General features: G+C 37.2%; 2 protein-coding genes across 2 annotated transcripts in view; one reads left to right on the top strand and one right to left on the bottom strand.

The window, feature by feature from the left end:
• LOC130929244 (tetraspanin-8-like) lies at positions 1-11,536 on the top strand. The gene is made up of 9 exons (XM_057856292.1): positions 1-621; positions 2,631-2,687; positions 4,966-5,079; positions 5,153-5,227; positions 5,292-5,390; positions 5,472-5,558; positions 9,484-9,543; positions 9,608-9,691; positions 9,775-11,536. Exons 1-9 carry the CDS (start codon positions 439-441, stop codon positions 9,877-9,879), a joined length of 864 nt encoding a protein of 287 aa, XP_057712275.1. The 5' UTR covers positions 1-438; the 3' UTR covers positions 9,880-11,536.
• Positions 11,464-21,745, bottom strand: part of LOC130929245 (tetraspanin-8-like) — a 19,827-nt gene continuing 9,545 nt past the window's right edge. The window contains exons 3-9 of the mRNA XM_057856294.1: positions 21,603-21,719; positions 21,420-21,494; positions 21,247-21,342; positions 21,091-21,180; positions 17,079-17,147; positions 12,138-12,221; positions 11,464-12,053 (exon numbers count right to left, since the gene is read on the bottom strand). Of these exons, the coding sequence (XP_057712277.1) occupies positions 11,919-12,053; positions 12,138-12,221; positions 17,079-17,147; positions 21,091-21,180; positions 21,247-21,342; positions 21,420-21,494; positions 21,603-21,719 (666 nt within the window). The 3' untranslated portion in view covers positions 11,464-11,918. The remainder of the gene's footprint in view (positions 12,054-12,137; positions 12,222-17,078; positions 17,148-21,090; positions 21,181-21,246; positions 21,343-21,419; positions 21,495-21,602; positions 21,720-21,745) is intronic.

A 21,745-nucleotide genomic window follows, 5' to 3' on the forward strand; every position in this document is an offset into this window, starting at 1 on the left:
TTTGACAGCCCTAGTTAAATGTACACCTTATGCCTAATATATACGTAACACAATAAAATAGAATTGTTGTGGAACTCAAAATGTTGACTGGACAGTTATGGACTATGCACATTAAATCATTCGTAACATCAAATATTACACAATACACCAAAGTATATCAGTAGCCGTGTCCTTAAGTCTTTCTGATAGTTTCCCCCTGACCATTTTACAACAATAATATAATGAAAACCTGAAATTATGGCTTTTAGTTTTAGCCACCCCAAGATTTTAAGTGGCCCCATCTGGCCACCCCTATGAAAAATTTCTGGAGGCGCCACTGCATGTCCAACCTGCAAGTGACGTCACATCTACAGTTCTCCCTCAATTCCGAAAATTCCTTTTGCACGTGAATGTAGCAACATCCCAGCGCATCACTGTGACGTCCCCGCACGCGTTCGGATGCCGTTCCGTCCGAAACACCACCAGTACTCATCTTTGCCCGTTCTCCTTCTTCCGTGTGCTTTCGGGGCGTTGTCAAAACTGGGGGTCTGCGGCGGAGACATGCAGCGGAACACGGTGGTCGTGGTGGCGGATAAAACCAGCCTCAAGAGGCCCTTCATATTCGCCTGCGCCGTCAATATGGTAGGTGCATTTTCACCCGGAGGATGCATGAATTTGTGCAGGAAAAGAAAGAGGTTTGGGGGATGACCGCTTCGTATGTATTGCTGCTTTATTTTGTTGACTGGAAGAGAAACGAGTGATGACGTCACGGGGAGGCCTTCTATCACAATGCACAATTTTCATTGTGATGTACAGTGCAGCATGCATACACGTATTTTTATACTTGGCTATCATTACATATTATGCACTGCATAAAAAAAAACGTATTCACCTACTTTTTAGCCAAATTGATGAGAACGCGTTTCAAAATTTGATTTCTGGCATGTGCACCATAACCACTAAGTGGTGCTCAAGCACTTGCACTTTTGGAATATTAATTGTCTTAGTAGAAATAAGTTAAAGACCAAATGTGAAGTAATTTCATAAAATGCCAAATAGGTTCAAAATTAAAGTAATTAACCATTGTTCAACAAATTAAGCATGAAAAAAATAATAGTATGTTGTATATTTGACAAAATAATCGCGTTTCCGAAGTTCGAGCCTGAAAGGCAGTGGTCCCCAAACTATGGCCCGGGGGCCGGATACGGCCCGCCTCCACATTTGGTCTGGCCCCCTGAACAATACCAGAGAGGAATTTGGATTTTTTGGTTGTTTTTTTTTTCCAATAATGTTATTTATTTCTTGGCTTTTTTCTGTGAAAAACCCAGAGAGGGTTATTTGGTTATTATCTATTTAATTAATAGTGTTATTATATTATATTATATTATATTATATTATATTATATTATATTATATTATATTATATTATATTATATTATATTATATTATATTATATTATATTATATTTAGGGCTGTCAAACAATTAAAATTTTTAATCGAGTTAATTACAGCTTAAAAATTATCTAATCGTAATTAATCGCAATTAATCGCAATTCAAACCATCTCTAAAATGTGCCATATTTTTTTGTAAATTATTGTTGGAATGGAAAGATAAGACACAAGAATATCCATGGATAGAAAGACTTGTAGTTCTTAAAAGAAAAATGTTAGTACAAGTTATAAAAAAAATTATATTAAAACCCCTCTTAATGTTTTCGCTTTAATAAAATTTGTAAAACTTTCAATCAAAAAATAAACTAGTAGCCCGCCATTGTTGATGTCAATAATTACTTACACAATGCTCATGGGTGCTGAAGCCTATAAAATCAGTCACACCCAAGCGCCAGCAGAGGGCGGCAAAACTCCCCAAAACACAATTAACAAGTGGGCATTTCACTATACTGTCATTTAAATCTGTCTGAGCGGGGCATCTGCGTTAATTGCGTCAAATATTTTAACGTGATTAATTTCAAAAATTAATTAACGCCCGTTAACGCGATAATTTTGACAGCCCTAATTATATTATATTATATTATATTATATTATATTATATTATATTATATTATATTATATTATATTATATTATATTATATTATTTTTATTTTATTTACTTTTGTTCCGTTAAAAATCCAGAAAGGGTTATGTGATTGTGGCTTTCTGAAAAACAATAAATTTTTACATTTAGGCACTTCTGCAATCATCACACTTTTTCTGTTACAAACTGACCCAGGGCCCCTCATCAGGGAAGGGAAAACTTATGTGGTCCTCACAGGAAAAAGTTTGGGGACCCCTGCTGTAAGGGGACTAACCCGGAAGTGACACGTCACACCGAGAACAGCGATGGCAGCGCTCCATACTGCCGCCATATAAAGCCCTTCAAACAATGATTCAAACAGCGATATGAGCGAAATTCTATAATTCTTTAGAAATCAAACAATGTGATTTTCTGAATTTTTTTTCCCACATTCTGTCTCTCATGGTTGAGGTTTATCCATGTTGACAATTACAGGCCTCTCTAATATTTTCAAGTGGGACAACTTGCACAATAAGTGGTTGACTAAATACTTATTTGCCCCACTGTATACAAATTGTCAGTCATGTCAGTGTAAACGCTTCTTTGTCATTGTTTCATCTTGTTATCCCTTCCTCAAGGCTTTGTGCTTCTTCATGCTGACCACTGCCCACCGAGACCTCCTGCAAGCAGGCCAGGTGGGACTCTTAAAGTGTCTCTCTTCCGCTGACGAGTCCTTGAGCAAGACACTCAATTATCTTCACGTCGCACACATGTCACCGTGAACTTTCACCCACTCATCTGCCCTCTTTTTACGGCCGTGATGCCCTCTTCACATCCTTCAAAAACAATCCTCACAGCCAAGTAAATACTTAATAACACGATGTGGTAAATGCCAGGCATTGTGCTGGACAGAGTATATAGTCATAATTAGTTAATGTTAGAATTAGGGCTGTCAAACGATTAAAATTTTTAATCGAGTTAATTACAGCTAAAAATTAATTAATCGTAATTAATCGCAATTCAAACCGTCTATAAAATATGCCATATTTTTCTGTAAATTATTGTTGAAATGGGAAGATAAGACACAAAACAGATAGATACATTCAACATACGGTACATAAGTACTGTAATTGTTTATTATAACAATAAATCAACAAGATGGCATTAACATTATTAACATTCTCTTAAAGCGATCCATGGATAGAAAGACTTGTAGTTCTTAAAAGATAAATGTTAGTACGTTATAGAAATTGTATATTAAAACCCCTCTTAATGTTTTCATTTTATTAAAATTTGTAAAATTTTCAATCAAAAAATAAACTATTTGCTCGCCAATGTTGATGTCAATAATTACACCATGCTCACTCATGGTACTAACTAGGGTTGTTCCGATCATGTTTTTTTGCTCACGATTCAATTCCAGTCATTCCCGATAATTTTTCCCGATCATATACATTTTGGCAATGCATTAAGAAAATAATGAATAACTCGGACGAATATATACTGTACATTCAACATACAGTACATAAGTACTGTATTTGTTTATTATGACAATAAAACCTCAAGATGGCATTTACATTATTAACATTCTTTCTTTGAGAGGGATCCACGGATAGAAAGACTTGTAATTCTTAAAGGATAAATGTGACTTTGTATATTGTGACTAAATATTGCCATCTAGTGTATTTGTTGAGCTTTCAGTAAATGATACTGTAGCCATTTAACTTCTGCCCAAATGCATGATGGGAAGTGCAACCATGACTGTGCGTCGTGGTACCAATTGATATATCTTCTCTGCGTTGGGAAATAACATAGGGTGTTAAGAAAAAGATCAACTACTACCTTTCTTCCCCACATTGCTTCCCACGATTATTCTAATCGCTAGGAGAGGGATTGTAAGGCTTTAGCCATTTTAAAAAAGGCTCCAAAGGCTGCCAAAATGCACTCTACTCATTTTACGCTGCCTTCTAGCTCTATATACTTTATGGGTAAAACGGCGCCGTTATAGATTGAACACAACAATGCGTGAGTGGGTCGTGCAGCGCATGCGTTAATTGTGTTAAATATTGTAACGTGATAAATGAAAAAAATATTAATTCTCGCCGTTAACGCGATAAATTTGATAATCCTACCTTAAGCTTAAACTAAAGACTCTGGAAGAGTGTAACACATTATGTCTGTAACGTTAAATATAATTAGAAAACGATTTAATTAAAAAATATATATATATTAAAAAGAGGCAAGTCCGATATTTTTTTGCTGATTCCGATACTTTGAAAATGTGATCAGACCCGATCGATCGGCATCCCATCTTTACACAGTATGGCTGTCTCACATGACTAATTTCCTCTCTACTTGTAGTTCTTAAAATTTATAAGAAGTTATAGAAACAACATAACAAGTTATAGAAATTTTATATTAAAACCCCTCTTAATGTTTTTGTTTTATTAAAATTTCTAAAATTTTCAATCAAAAAATAAACTAGTAGCTCGCCATTGTTGATGTCAATAATTACACCATTCTCACTCATGGTACTAACCCATAAAATCAGTTGGACCCAAACGCCAGCAGAGGGCGCCAAATACCAAAAAACAAGTAACAAGCGGACATGACACTGTGAAATATTTTAGTCTGTTTGAGCGGGGCATGTGCGTTAATTGCGTCAAATATTGTAACGTGATTAATTATAAAATGTAATTACCGCCCGTTAACGCAATAATTTTGACAGCCCTAGTTAGAATACGTAATAATTAATTAAAATAGAATAAATTCCCTAATACAATTAAAAAATGTCTTACCCCTGCCTGCTACCGACAACTACAATTGTAAACATGTTAATTAAAATAAAGCGTTATTGTGTTTGTCAAGGCCGCATTTTTGTGTTCTTACTAGACGGTCCAGGCCTAATGTTTTGTAAATAGTAACTATGCCGCTTGCCTCATTTATTATTTGCATTATTATGCGTGTCCTCAGCTAGTCTCCTACGTGTCAGTGGTGATTTTGTACATCCTGGAGGTCGTCTGCCTGCTGCTGTCTATGCTCGGCGTATTTGGCGCCTGCACAGGGAGGAGGTGGTGTTTAATTCTGGTAATTGGAATATTTAATATCTGTACATTATAAACAGGGGTGTGTATATCCACCTAATGTCTTTCCCTTGCAGTTTGCTGCTGGGATGGCAGCAGCCAGTCAAACAATCATTGTCAAAACAGCACTGAGCTACCAGGACATTTACGAGGTAAGACTACACAATTGCAAGTGAATACCATCACTTACAATCCAACTCAAGGGGCTTTTTGCAGACTGGGGTGGCAAGAGAAGAGTCCAAGTTGCTGTCCATGATGCCTTTGAGTGCTCCCAGTAAAGTCAACCGGACTTTACTTCATAGTATTCAAGCACATGTGAGTTGTTTTCCCATCAAATTCTATTCTGCATATTCATAATTCTAGTAATAAATGCATTAATTGTACTGTTCCTACCAGTTTAAATGCTGTGGACTTATAGAAGGCTACAAAGACTGGGGAACTGCTATCCCCGCTTCTTGTCATTGCCAGTCGCCTGGGAAATGCGTGAGTATTTTATTCAGTGCTTAATTTGTCAATCATAAGGTGCCGGAACGCAAAGTACATATAACAGCGCAGGGATGGCGAGACGGGCACAGGTCCCGGAACATACGCAGAAAATGGTGTCGAAAACAAATGCCCACTTGCCATGCTGTGGGATTTACAAGCCTTGATTTTAGATAACATCCATGGTATGACAACAATTTACAATCATTTAGGCTATACTCTGCACAGCACACATAACCACAGGTGGGACTTACAGTAACGTACAGTCTAACATGTAAAATATGATTAAAAAAAAAAACTGAGATCACAATAAATAACACTTTCTCTCTGGCCCCAAACTTGCCACCGCCTTACAAACTGTGCAGCCCAAACCCAAATTTCCCAAAAGGGTACTGGCCTGTTGCTCCGTGGTCCACCTGGCTAACTGTTGGCCCCCACTCAGGGTGGCACTGAACCTGACCAGCTGCTGCCACGGTAGCAGCCCCCTGCCCCGGTTTGGTTGGTTGTCCGTGAACTTGGCTAGCTGCTGCCCTGCTGCACCCGGTCCTGCCCGTTAGCATGATTGTTGCAGCTGCCCTCAGCGCCAGTTGTTGCTTTCCTGACTTGTTTTGACTCATCTTCCTTCTTTTTGAAAAAAGACAGTAAATGCAACTGTCTTTTTGGCAATGTTGTGAGCACGCGTTAGTTAGTAACGTGTTACTGTAATCTGATTACTTTTTTCAGTAACGAGTAATCTAACACGTTCATTTTTCTACACCAGTAATCTGATTAAAGTTAGTTTCCTTAGTGTCTCTGCGATACTATTTTTGCATTGCCTCATAACGTATGTAGAATGAAGAATATTGTAGTCATGTACGAAGAGCATTTTGAATAGAAAATGCTAAAATAAAAGGTTCCCGGTACGTGTTTTCATGACAACCTCTTAGCTATTTCCTGTTTTGGTCTCGCGTCAAGTGTTGTGGGACTGAGGCGGGTGGACATTCGCGCCGAGTATTGAGACGTTGTGAGGGAATGTTGATCATGGATATCATCAGCAGTCATCGCTCCAAGTTGGCAAGCTTTGTTTACATCATATGCGTGTTGCACTTTCATGCCGTGAGGTGATGTGTTCGTTTAGCATCTGTGGGATGTGTTGTAAGTCCGACTGAGTGAAAAGTGCTTAGTTGCCGCCACGTTTTGTGGCCAAATTGACCGCGTGTGTGTTGAGAGGAGTACTTCCGGGTTGTTAATGTTCACGGCTGCACGCGCATCCACGCCCCCCACCACCTTTGTGTTTATTTCACTGTACAATCCACTTGTGTGTTGTTGATTATTGTGCCGTCAGTTTGCATTGTTATACATTGGCACTGATATGCTGTTAACCATAACCCAAAATTCAGAAGTTTTGACATTGGGCTTAACCTTAGCGTTAGCGGGGTTTAATTGGTCGGTGGAGTTGATTTCAACAAATTCCAAGCAGTTTGTCAGATATTTGTTAGTTTCAGGGCTCTGGAGTGGTTAAGCTAGCGCGAAATTCTGATATTCCCCTTTAAATTCAATCATCGGAAAGCACATTACATGTGATGACATTTTTCTGTTGTCATTCTTATGTTGAGGTGGCAAAGGGAGAAAAATGGGTAAAAAGTAACTGATAGATTACTTTTAAAGTAACTTAGTTACTTTGATAATGAAGTAATCAGTAAAGTAACTAGATTACTTTTTTGAGGTGTAATCAGTAATTAGTAATTAAATTACTTTTTCAAGTAATCTGTGACAACACTGCTTTTTGGCATGTTGAAATACTGTTTGATCCTGGCTGCTTGCTCACCAGATGCCGCAAATTTCCAAAGTTTTTTTTTCTAATGTCAGGGGTGTGATTTGTTGGTCCAGCTTTTCAGTGCATCCACAAATCTCCTTCTCTTTCAAATGTCGTTAATTTTTTTTATAAACAACATGCAATTTTTGAGACTTGTTCTGTCAATGAATTTATGCATATAATCATTTTATTTGATACTGTAATGTCCGTAACTATGCACAGTCCCTTTAAGAGACGCTAGGACTGTAGGAAGCGAGGGGGAGACGGGCGAGAAGCAAAAATTAGCGGTTGAATGTGGTGGCAGTCCACTGTTATTTTGTTTATTGTTTTCTTATTGTTGCCACGATAAAGTGGAGAATGCCATCAACGACTGCCCCCCCCCCCATTCGAGGTTATTATAATACATTTTTTAAAAACGTTTTTATATTATTAATAGGGCTGTCAAAATTATCGCTTTAACGGGCGGTAATTAATTTTTTTAATTAATCACGGTAAAATATTTGACGCAATTCATAAAAGATAAATGTTAGTACAAGTTATAGAAATTTTATATTAAAACCCTTCTTAATTTTTTCAGTTTATTAAAGTTTGTAAAATTTTCAGTCAAAAAATAAACTAGTAGCTCGCCATTGTTGATGTCAATAATTACACCATGCTCACTCCCTAAACCCATAAAATCATTTGGACCCAAGCGCCAGCAGAGGGCGCCAAAAAACAAGTAACAAGCGGACATTACACTGCTGTCATTTTAATCTGTTTGAGCGGGGCATGTGCGTTAATTGTGTCAAATATTTTAACGTGATTAATTTTAAAAATTAATTACCGCCCGTTAACGCGATAATTTTGAAAGCTCTAATATTTATTATTCGAAATGTCTGTCATTTTTAGCTCAGAATCATTCATTGATGTCTAACATTTAGTTAAAAAAAACCAAAAAAACTTCTAAACAAATGACGTCAAAATGAATAAATGGTGTCTGTAAATAAGTCACGGCTATCTACCTCATAACTATCGCTTAATTGTTTTTTTGTTTTTTTGTTACCGTCGCATTTTCCCCAATATTTTAGATGATAAATAATCGATCCAAACAAAGAAATATTGGGGAAAAAAAGTTTAGAAGGGTAAATACTAGGGCTGTCAAAATTATTGCGTTAACGGGCGGTAATTAATTTTTATAATTAATCAAGTTAAAATATTTGACGCAATTAACGCACATGCACCGCTCAAACAGACTAAAATTACAGTACAGTGTAATGTCCGCTTGTTACTTGTTTTTTGGTGTTTGGCGCCCTCTGCTGGCGCTTGGGTCCAACTGATTTTATGGGTTATTACCATGAGTGAGCATGGTGTAATTATTGACATCAACAATGGCGAGCTATTAGTTTATTTTTTGATTGAAAATTTTACAAATTTTAATAAAACGAAAACATTAAGATGGGTTTTGATAAAAAATTTCTATAACTTGTATTAACATTTATCTTTTAAGAACTTCAAGTCTTTCTATCCATGGATCGCTTTAAGAGAATGATAATAATGTTAATGCCATCTTGTTGATTTAATGTTATAATAAACAAATACAGTACTTATATACCGTATGTTGAATGTATATATCTGTCTTGTGTCTTATCTTTCCATTCCAACAATAATTTACAGAAAAATATGGCTTATTTATAGATGGTTTGATATGCAATTAATTACGATTAATTAATTTTTAAGCTGTAATTAACTCGATTAAAAATTTTAATCGTTTGACAGCCCTAATTATTAATATTTTCTATAGACGAGAGGTGCCGGATCTGCCCAAATTAGTCCCGGAGCACAGGGAAGCCAAAATCAAGAGGTGCCGGATCTTGTTCTGGCAGGATCCGGCACAAATTAACCCCTGATTTTATTCAATCATTGTCTGCCATTAACTGCGAAGGAGTTAGAAAAATTATTATAAACCAAATTAAAAGCACAACTTTACTCCATGCACAGCTATTTAAACATTTTAAACAAATGTCTTCCTCTTTAGTGTTATCTTCTATGTAGGCACATACTAGTTTGGCCTGATCTAACAGTGCCCTCTGTTGATTCCTGAGAGTACTGACCATTGCAAGATTTTGTATTGCATTTTTTTCTGTCATCCAGATCAGATTGCGAGGAAGCGCCACTCTGGGAGCTCCAAAGAACCAATATGTCTATCAAGAGGTAAAACTAAAAAAACTTGTACATGTAGAAAAACCACAATAAAACAATTCTGTTCACTCCACAGGCTTGCCTACCAATTTATGTTTCAGTATTGAAGCGAGCATTCTCCCTATCCATGGGAATTAAATTTGGAAGTGGAGTATTTTGGGTAAGTATTTGACTCCTATATGAAAGTTTTTTAAAACCCCGTCCACTTATTAATCTACATAATGTGTAAACTTTCATTCTCAGGCTGTTCTGCTAGTGATGAGCCTGAATCTTATGGTGCAGATGAAGCGCAAACAGGAGTTCATGGCTCTCCTCCAGTCTAATCGATATGTCCCCGGTGCTTTCTAGTCACCGTAGTGAGGACTGTCTTTGAATTTGCACATGAGAAACACAATATGCTGTATACCATTGATAACCAGGCCATCATTTGAATATGTACCACTTAAAATGCACGTAGACCTGACATGTATTCCACATGCATTTTGCCTATAAATGAATGATGGCTCATTTTAACCATTATTAAAGTACAGTTATATACTTGTCATAAACGACGTTAACCAGCATATATCCCAGCATGTACTGGGGAAATGACATTTTCACACACCTACAGTCCCTGACTAAAGTCTTGTCGCTTATCGATTTTGTTGAAGCAATTGCTAATAACTAAAGATGTCCCGATCACGTCATTTTCAAAGTATCGGAATCGGCAAAAAAATATCGGACATGCCTTTTTTTTATATATATATTTTTTAATTAAATTGTTTTCTAATTGTATTTAACGTTACAGACAAAATGTCATATTCATCCAGAGTCTTTAGTTTTGGCTTAAAAATTTATCGCGTTAACGGAGGTAATTAATTTTTTTTTTAATTAATCACGTTGAAATATTTTATGCAATTAATGGATGCGCTGCACGACCCACTCACGCATTGTCGCGTTCAATCTATAATGGCGCCGTTTTACCTATATATAGAGCTAACAGGCAGCGTAAAATGATTAGAGAGATTTTTTGGCAGTCTTTGGAGCGTCTTATCAATTGGCTAAAGCCTTAAAATCCCTCTCTCAACAATTTGAAATATCGTGCGAGGCAATGTGGGGAAGAACGGTAGTAGTTGATCTTTTCCTTAACACCGTATGTTACTTCCCAATGCAGAGAAGATATATCCATTGGTGCCACTACGCACAGTCATGGTTGCACTTCCCATCATGCATTTGGGCAGAACAGTTAAATGGCTGCAGTATCATTTACTGAAAGCTCAACAAATACACTAGTTGACTACATTTAGTCACAATATACAAAGTCACATTTATCCTTTAAGAATTACAAGTCTTTCTATCCGTGGATCCCTCTCACAGAAAGAATGTTAATAATGTAAATGCCATCTTGAGGATTTATTGTCATAATAAACAAATACAGTACTTATGTACTGTATGTTGAATGTATATATTCGTCCGAGTTTTATTCATTTTTTTCTTAATGCATTGCCAAAATGTATATGATCGGGAAAAATTATCGGGAATGATTGGAATTGAATCGGGAGCAAAAAAAAAAAAAAAAAGCAATCGGATCGGGAAATATCGGGATCGGCAGATACTCAAACTAAAACGATCGGTAGCAAAAAAACATGATCGGAACAACCCTAATTAAAAGTCAGGTTATTAGCAATTGTTTCCACAAAATTCATAAGCGACAAGACTTTTGTCAGGGACTGTAGAAAGTCAGGTATGAATATATTATAGAAATATATGTAACCGACTCCATATGTATGTCACACAGTATTTGTAATGTTATGCTCAGAATGGCATTAACCAGAAATGACTGAGAATGTTACCACACATTAGGAAACCTCAGTTTGTACTTATAAAAGCACATGTACAGTATAGAGTTGTAACTTTTCATTTTGCAGACGCTTATTATTTTTTCCATCCTTTCTTTCCAATTAAAAATGGCAAAATGTGTCCATTTAGACTCCTATCATGTATTTTCCTCATGCATTTTTTTGAGTTTCCCCCACAAGTGTGTCAAATGAACAAAATGTAATCAGCAATGTAACATAATTGATTGTAAATAGCAGGAATAAAATGTGATAATTGTTTCTTTTAGTTGTTTTTGTTATTCATAATCTGATTTGAAAAAGGAAGCAACATCTCTAGAACAAGAGCAAAAATGCAACTATTTTATTGCACAATTCAACGTTCAATTTACAAACAAACATGAACAATATAAACATCACAGTAAAAGCGTAATGGAATACTTTTGCATGCAAAAGTCAGTTGTTGTGTCCCACACTTGCATTCATTTGCACACAATATGCACGAATCAGGGAATGCATATTTGGTTAAGTTAAGATTTAAAGTTGTGATTTCACTTGCCGTCGCAGTAACAATCAGGTGAGCTCGGCGGGCTCGGCGAGGACGGCGTAGTTGCCCGTTTTGGCTTCCCGACTGTACGCCACCACCACTGTGTCCTTTTTCTCTTTCAGCTGACAAAGAATGGCGATGCTCAGCGCGCAGGACAATGTCTGGGCAGAACCGAGACAATAGTGAGGCGGATTCAAACGCGTTCCTTCTCAAATGCATTGAATCGATGGAAAAAGAGTCCGTACCCACAATGAAGTCAAGCCCATTGAGATTCCCACCAATAAGTTGACACCAAGGTTAAAATGCGAGAGGATGATGGGAAAACATGGCTGCAAAAAAACAAGAGCACGCCAGCAAATTTGAAACAAAAATTTGGGGAAATCAGGCAGATAATTGTGTACCGTATTTTTTGGACTATATGTCGCACCTGAGAAAAAAATGCGCAATGAAAAGAAAAAAAAACATATACAAGTCGCACCGGAGTATAAGTCGCATTTTTGGGGGGGAAATTTATTCGAAAGAATCCAGCACCAAGAACAGACATGTCATCTTGAAAGGCAAATTTAAAATACAATAGAGAACAACAGGCTGAATAAGTGTACGGTATGCTAACATTACATGACGCTAGAAGTTAGATCGGTCCTAAAAATTCCAGCCCGACCCGGCCAACCTGAGTTTTAAATAGTCTACATATTTTTATGATCATTATAAATGCATTTACACTCCGAAATAACGCTGGAAAACTTTGTTAAATACAGTGGGGCAAATAAGTATTTAGTCAACGACTAATTGTGCACTTTCCCCCACTTGAAAATATTAGAGAGGCCTGTAATTGTCAACATGGGTAAACCTCAACCATGAGAGACAATGTGGGAAAAAAAAACCTAGAAAATCACATTGTTTGATTTTTAAAGAATTTATTTGCAAATCATGGTGGAAAATAAGTATTTGGTCAATACCAAAACTTCATCTCGATACTTTGTTATGTACCCTTTGTTGGCAATAACGGAGGCCAAAGGTTTTCTGTAACTCTTCACAAGCTTTTCACACAGTGTTGCTAGTATTTTGGCCCATTCCTCCATGCAGATCTCCTCAAGAGCAGTGATGTTTTGGGGCTGTCGTTGGGCAACACGGACTTTCAACTCCCTCCACAGATTTTCTATGGGGTTGAGACCTGGAGACTGGCTAGGCCACTCCAGGACCTTACGAAGCCACTCCTTCGTTGCCCTGGCTGTGTGTTTGGGATCATTGTCATGCTGAAAGACCCAGCCACGTCTCATCTTCAATGCCCTTGCTGATGGAAAGAGATTTTCACTCAAAATGTCTTGATATATGGCCCCATTCATTCTTTCCTTTACACAGATCTGCCGCCCTGGTCCCTTTGCAGAAAAACAGCCCCAAAGCATGATGTTTCCACCCCTATGTTTCACAGTGGGTATGGTGTTCTTCGGATGCAATTCAGTATTTTTTCTCCTCCAAATACGACAACCTGTGTTTCTACCAAAACGTTCTATTGACAAGGATGCACTAAAGGACCCAAATGCTCGACAGTTCAATCCAAACAAAGATTTATTTTCCAGTTCAAAGTTCAAAACAAGGAAGTTAACAAAAACTCACAGCAACGGCTGGACATGAATCAACAAAAATTCACAGCAACAGCTGGACATCAATCAACTGAGTAGATTTCACTAGAAACAAAAAAGGCATTGGTTCAAAAAAACATGAATCGTTCTCAAAAAGGGGCTTACACAAGGACGTGGCGTAGGACATGGCAGGATAGCAGACAAACCGACACTGGGCAAGGTTAGAAGCAGGCTATTTATACAGAGGGTCACAGGTGGACACGATCAGCCTGATTGGCAAGGGCAGGAAGTAAAGTTAACTCATGAAGGCACACCACTACCAAAATAAAATAAAAGGATCTGACATGAATCTATACAAAACGTTAAGACCTCAGAGATGTGACATCTATTTTGGTTTCATCTGACCATAACATATTCTCCCAGTCCTCTTCTGGATCGTCCAAATGCTATCTAGCGAACTGCAGACAGGTCTGGACGTCTACTGGCTTCAGCAGGGGGACACGTCTGGCAGTGCAGGATTTGAGTCCCTGGCGGCGCATTGTGTTACTGATAGTAGCCTTTGTTACTGTGGTCCCAGCTCTCTGTAGGTCATTCACTAGGTCCCCCCATGTGGTTCTGGGATTTTTTGCTCACCGTTCTTGTTATCATTTTGACGCCACCGGTTGAGATCTTGCATGGAGCCCCAGATCGAGGGACATTATAAGTGGTCTTGTATGTCTTCCATTTTCTAATAATTGCTCCCACAGTTGATTTCTTTACACCAAGCGTTTTACCTATTGCGGATTCAGTCTTCCCAGCCTGGCGCAGGTCTACAATTTTGTCTCTGGTGTCCTTCGACAGCTCTTCGGTCTTAGCCATATTGAAGTTTAACTGACTGAGATTGTGGACAGGTGTCTTTTATAACGATAATGAGGTAAAACAGGTGCCATTAATACAGGTAACAAGTGGAGCCTCGTTCGACCTCGTTAGAAGAAGTTAGACCTCTTTGACAGCCAGAAATCTTGCTTGTTTGTCGTTGACCAAATACTCATTTTCCACTCTAATTTGGAAATAAATTCTTTAAAAATCAAACAATATGATTTTCAGGTTTTTTTTTCCATATTTCTGTCTCTCATGGTTGAGTTTTACCCATGTTGACAATTACAGGCCTCTCTAATCTTTTCAAGTAGGAGAACTTGCACAATTGGTTGTAGACTAAATACTTATTTGCCCCACTGTATATTTCCCGTATGAGACCAAAGCCCCACATTCGTTTACATTCAGTAAAGCTGACACAGTTTTCCGTATCGCACTCCTACCGCAGTAGTTTTCTTTTTAATTCCCCTGTCTTTAGTTTGTTTTTCACTCCTATAGCTGCTCCATATCGAAAAGGAAGTACTAGGATGCTCGCGGAGGGCGCCAGGGCGCTGGAGGGGAAGATTGAAAAGAAAGCGAGGACACAGCGCTCACGTGCGCAGGCATGCAAAGCGCTTTCTCTGTTTTATCCAAATTATTTATTTTATTTAACATCCATACATCGTTTTAGTATAAATATATGAATATATATTTATTTTTGAAAAAGCGAGAGAGAAGTCAGCCCGACCCGACCGTAAATAATCACACATACAGTACTGTGCAAAAGTTTTAGGCAGGACACCTGCCTAAAACTTTTGCACAGTACTGTATATTTTTATTATATTATGTATATACAGGATATACTGTATGTACAGTGCCTTGCAAAAGTATTCAGCCCCCTTGAATCTTGCAACCTTTCGCCACATTTCAGGCTTCAAACATAAAGATATGAAATTTAATTTTTTTGTCAAGAATCAACAATAAGTGGGACACAATCGTGAAGTGGAACAACATTTATTGGATAATTTAAACTTTTTTAACAAATAAAAAACTGAAAAGTGGGGCGTGCAATATTATTCGGCCCCTTTACTTTCAGTGCAGCAAACTCACTCCAGAAGTTCAGTGAGGATCTCTGAATGATCCAATGTTGTCCTAAATGACTGATGATGATAAATAGAATCCACTTGTGTCTAATCAAGTCTCCGTATAAATGCACCTGCTCTGTGATAGTCTCAGGGTTCTGTTTAAAGTGCAGAGAGCATTATGAAAACCAAGGAACACACCAGGCAGGTCCGAGATACTGTTGTGGAGAAGTTTAAAGCCGGATTTGGATACAAAAAGATTTCCCAAGCTTTAAACATCTCAAGGAGCACTGTGCAAGCCATCATATTGAAATGGAAGGAGCATCAGACCACTGCAAATCTAGCAAGACCCGGCCGTCCTTCCAAACTTTCTTCTCAAACAAGGAGAAAACTGATCAGAGATGCAGCCAAGAGGCCCATGATCACTCTGGATGAACTGCAGAGATCTACAGCTGAGGTGGGAGAGTCTGTCCATAGGACAACAATCAGTCGTACACTGCACAAATCTGGCCTTTATGGAAGAGTGGCAAGAAAAAAGCCATTTCTCAAAGATATCCATAAAAAGTCTCGTTTAAAGTTTGCCACAAGCCACCTGGGAGACACACCAAACATGTGGAAGAAGGTGCTCTAGTCAGATGAAACCAAAATTGAACTTTTTGGCCACAATGCAAAACGATATGTTTGCCGTGAAAGCAACACAGCTCATCACCCTTAACACACCATCCCCACTGTCAAACATGGTGGTGGCAGCATCATGGTTTGGGCCTGCTTTTCTTCAGCAGGGACAGAGAAGATGGTTAAAATTGATGGGAAGATGGATGCAGCCAAATACAGGAACATTCTGGAAGAAAACCTGTTGGTATCTGCACAAGACCTGAGACTGGGACGGAGATTTATCTTCCAACAGGACAATGATCCAAAACATAAAGCCAAATCTACAATGGAATGGTTCAAAAATAAACGTATCCAGGTGTTACAATGGCCAAGTCAAAGTCCAGACCTGAATCCAATCGAGAATCTGTGGAAAGAGCTGAAGACTGCTGTTCACAAACACTCTCCATCCAACCTCACTGAGCTTGAGCTGTTTTGCAAGGAAGAATGGGCAAGAATGTCAGTCTCTCGATGTGCAAAACTGATAGAAACATACCCCAAGCGACTTGCAGCTGTAATTGGAGCAAAAGGTGGAGCTACAAAGTATTAACGCAAGGGGGCCGAATAATATTGCACGCCCCACTTTTCAGTTTTTTATTTGTTAAAAAAGTTTAAATTATCCAATAAATGTTGTTCCACTTCACGATTGTGTCCCACTTGTTGTTGATTCTTGACAAAAAATTAAAATTTTATATCTTTATGTTTGAAGCCTGAAATGTGGCGAAAGGTTGCAAGGTTCAAGGGGGCCGAATACTTTTGCAAGGCACTTTATAAATTTTCCCTAAGTGGAAGCTTCCATGATCCTGATAAATTTAGTAATTAAAAAAATATATATACAGTACTGTGCAAAAGTTTTAGGCAGGTGTCCTGCCTAAAACTTTTGCACAGTACTGTATATCGCTCCAGAGTATAAGACGCTCTGCCAAACTATGAAAAATATGCGACTTATAGTCTGAAAAATACGGTAATCGGGATTTATGATGTCTTCAAAATACTGCAAAAGTTAGCAGTGGTTGTTCATCATGATATAATTTACCTCTTTAAAAATCATGACTGGCGTGTTGTCTGTGAGCTGGAACAGGCTGCTGTTCCTGGGGGCGGCAATCTATGACAGCAAAGAATTTCTATTCACTACAAATTGACTGAATGACTGCCATTAACAGTGATAGACAGCCAGAGGTGGGTAGTAACGCGTTACATGTACTTCCTTATATTTACTTGAGTACGTTTTGAGAAAAATGTACGTCTAAGAGTGGTTTTAAGAAGCTATACTTTTTACGTGAATAGATTTGTGAAGAAAAAAACACTACTCTTACTCCGCTACTTTGGGCTACACAAGAGTCGTTAAATTTTACTCCTCATTCTACATATTAGATTTGTTATTTTTTTGGCCAGCGATGCCAAGAGTGGAGACGTGCCTGGTGTATTACTAGGGTGGCTCTACCGATTTCACCAATGAGACGTTGCATGCAACAATAATCACATGACTCCATTATACCAATCAGACACAAGCTTGCCGTTCTATCTTCACGCCAGCCTGTTCAATCATGTGGCGTCTATAAAAAAATGACGTATTGGATATAGAGCGCTGCCCTCAATATGACTCGAAAGCGCGGATTTTAACCTCCCTCCCAGTTTTTCACCTATTGACCACGGAAAACTGGAGATATAGTGCTGCAACGATTAATCAATTAACTCGAGTATTCGATTAGAAAAAAATGAGTCGAATTAAATTCTGCTGCTTCGAGTATTCGTTTAATTATTGTGGCGTTGTAATGGTTTGTTTTGAAAGTGTTTGCATTTAGTTGTATTGATTTGGGTGAATACACTACCCTCTAGTGTGCCTCATTTCACATGGCTGACATGGCTGAATCCAGCTGCTCTCTGTTAAGACCAACATAAGCTAAGTTTTTGTTTGAGCTAATGTTTTTTTTTTTTAATGCATTTCTATTTTAGTTAATAGGTATCTTTAACTGTTTTGTGGGAATATGTGTTTGAACCATTTGTTAATAGCATGGTAAAAAAAACTTTTATAGCATTTAAGCTAGCGGACTTTTGCTATGTAAGTTAGCCAATTGTTCTTTTGTTGTACATAGATCCTCATTTATGTTTTTATACCGTTTGAGGCCAGCTGAGGTATTTTCATTTTTTATGTTCCTTATCAGATTACTTTTTATTCGAACTAAGTAGTTAATCGATTAATCGACTACTAAAATAATCAATACCTGCAGCCCTATTTTGAACACTGCAAAAACTCAAAATCATATCAGCGTAATGACATTTTTTGGTAAGAAATACGACTTCTTCTTTTTTTTTTAATAAGATCTGGAAGTTTTTTGAGTGAAAGCGAATTAGGTTTTTTTTCTTTCTAGTCACGTCTGAGACTGTTTTCAACAATGTACTGTACAACGAAAATAAAGACATTGACTGTCTGATAATCGTTCAATCTTAGGTGAAATGTCTTGTTTTCTTATGTATATTTTAGGGCTATCAAACGATTTAAATTTTTAATCGAGTTAATCACAGCTTAAAAATTAATTAATCGTTAATTAATCGCAATTCAAACCATCTCTAAAATATGCCATATTTTTCTGTAAATTATTGTTGGAATGGAAAGATAAGACACAAGACATATATATACATTCAACATACATAAGTACTGTATTTGTTTATTATAACAATAAATCCACAAGATGGCATTAACATTATTAACATTCTTTCTGTGAAAGGGATCCACAGATAGAAAGACTTGTAATTCTTAAAGGATAAATGTAAGTTTGTATATTGTGACTAAATATTGCCATCTAGTGTATTTGTAGAGCTTTCAGTAAATGATACTGTAGCGACTTCTGTTCTGTTCTGCCCAAATGCATGATGGGAAGTGTTGCAACCATGACTATGTGTGGTGGCAGCAAATGATTTATCTTCTCTGCGTTGGGTACAATACAAAGATCAACTCCTGTCATTCTTCCCCACGTCGCTTCCAACAATATTTTTTTTTTGTTGTGGGAGAGATGTTAAAGCTTTAGCCAGTAAAAGCACGGCTCTAATGGCTGCTTGTATCTACTCCATTCACTTGACGCTGCCTCTTAGCTCTGTATATAAGGAAAACGGCGCCATTATAGATTGTTTGCGGCAAAGCGTGAGTGGGTCGTGCCGCGCATGCGTTAATTGCGCTAAATAATTTAACGTGATTAATTAAAAAAATAATTACAGCCCAATAACGCGATAAATTTGACAGCCGTAGTATATTTATAATTGCTCTTCACCTAAAAAAATGTTTTATCCGATTACTCGATTAATCGATAGAATTTTCAGTCGAATACTCGATGACTAGAATATTCGATAGCTGCAGCCCAATGGAGATATGATCTTTTTAATTTCAAAATAGTAATTATGAAGGAATGATTGACAATTCAAACTATGAAGTATTTTCTCCACTAGAGGGCACTCATGCTCTTTGGACAAATAATGCTTCATTACAGTCTTTTTCTTTCTCTCGGCAGAATTCAATGATTTTTTTTTTTTTTTTTTTTCATATCCTCATCTTAATGTGGTTATGGAACGGGTTATTGTACAGCAGGGGTCCCCAAACTTTTTCCTGTAGGGGCCACATAACTTTTCCCTTCTCTGATGAGGGGCCGAGGTCAGTTTGTAACAGAAAAGGTGCGACGATTGCAGGAGTGCCTAAATGTAAAAATGTATTGTTTTTCAAAAAGCCACAACCAAGTAAATTTTCTGGATTCTTCACGGAATGAAAGTAAATATAATATAATATAATATAATATAATATAATATAATATAATATAATATAATATAATATAATATAATATAATATAATATAATATAATATAATATAATATAATATAATATAATATATATATGGATATATACATTCAACATACGGTACATAAGTACTGTATTTGTTTATTATAACAGTAAATCAACAAGATGGCATTAACATTATTAACATTCTGTTAAAGCGATCCATGGATAGGAAGACTTGTAGTTCTTAAAAGATAAATGTTAGTACAAGTTATATAAATTTTATATTAAAACCCCTCTTAATGGTTTCGTTTTAATAAAATTTGTAAAATTTTCAATCAAAAAATGAACTAGTAGCCCGCCATTGTTGATGTCAATAATTACACAATGCTCATGGGTGCTTAAGCCCATAAAATCAGTCGCACCCAAGCGCCAGCAGAGGGCAGGAAAACTCCAAAAAATACAAGTAACAAGTTGGCATTGAGCTGTGCTGTCATTTTAATCTGTTTGAGGGGGGCATGTGCGTTAATTGCGTCAAATATTTTAACGTGATTAATTTAAAAAATTAATTACCGCCCGTTAACGCGATAATTTTGACAGCCCTAAATATAATATAATATAATATAATATAATATAATATAATATAATATAATATAATATAATATAATATAATATAATATAATATAATATAAATTAAATAGATAATAACCAAATAACCCTCTCTGGGTTCTTCACAGAAAAAAGCCAGGAAATAAATAACACTATTGAGAAAAAAAAAAAATGTTCAGGAGGCCGGACCAAATGAGGAGGCGGGCCGTAGTTGGGGGAACCCTGTTGTACAGTATCATTATAACAGTTCATATACTTGTAGTTAAGTTTGTGCTGGGAGAAAAAATACCATTGTTTACAAAAAAAAAAAATCAAACAAAAATAAGCAGTTATTCACAGTATTACTCATTTCTTTTCACTTTCTACTTTTTTACTTGTACTTGAGTATTTTTTATGGATAACTACTCTTACTCTTATTAACTCTTTTTTACTTATTTACTCTTATTTGAGTAATATTATTTTGAAGCAACACTACTCTTACTTGAGTACTCTACCCACCTCTGTAGACAGCTCAAACAAAGACACACAGTCGGCAGTTTCTTCTAACCTTAGCAACAATCCTCATTCTTGGCAGAGGAGCATTTCTTGATAATAAAATGTTACCTTATACATTGTGGAATGTATCAGCCATGATATAAAGGGTTCAAGTACACTGTATTATTTTGCATACTCACGCAGTTGGCTAAGGAGTTATTGCACAGGCAGGACTCTGAGATGTTGTAGCCCCACTCCGTATAGCCCTCTTGCACGCCGCAACACTCCAACTAGGAAACAAACAGAAGAACGGAGGAGTCTTCCATTTTGTATCCCCGCCAGCTGAAGTCACTCACTTCGATTTGGGTTTCCTGCAGGACCTTCAGATCGACCTCACTGGCGTTGCTAATGGGTTGCATGCTGAGATAGAATTTGGACAGTATCTTAATGAGCTGCAAAAGAGTGAAAACACATGGAAAACTTTAAGAGTAATACATCAGACCATGCAGGAGATGTATGTTAGGGTTACCATAGGTCGTATGATAAGCATATGGATGGCCATGTAAAGCACAAACAGGCTGCACAGGATCATTCCCACTGTGAACTGGGACAAAGATCAACAAAGTGTCAGAAGGGGATGAGAGCGTATATAAAACGTCTACACACACCTTTAGTCATATTAAATGAAAAAGAAAAATCTGTGTTCACCCACCACAATGAGCACCCATCTTTTCTCTTTGCATGCGCCAAACAAGCCGATGATGGGTAGGACCAGGATGGTGATGGACAAAGCATACATTGCGTTTATACCCACGATCATGTCCTCGATCTGTACAAATTTTGTTTTTTGGCATT

Source organism: Corythoichthys intestinalis, chromosome 13 (assembly GCF_030265065.1).
Source record: "Corythoichthys intestinalis isolate RoL2023-P3 chromosome 13, ASM3026506v1, whole genome shotgun sequence".
Classification (NCBI taxonomy): domain Eukaryota; kingdom Metazoa; phylum Chordata; class Actinopteri; order Syngnathiformes; family Syngnathidae; genus Corythoichthys; species Corythoichthys intestinalis.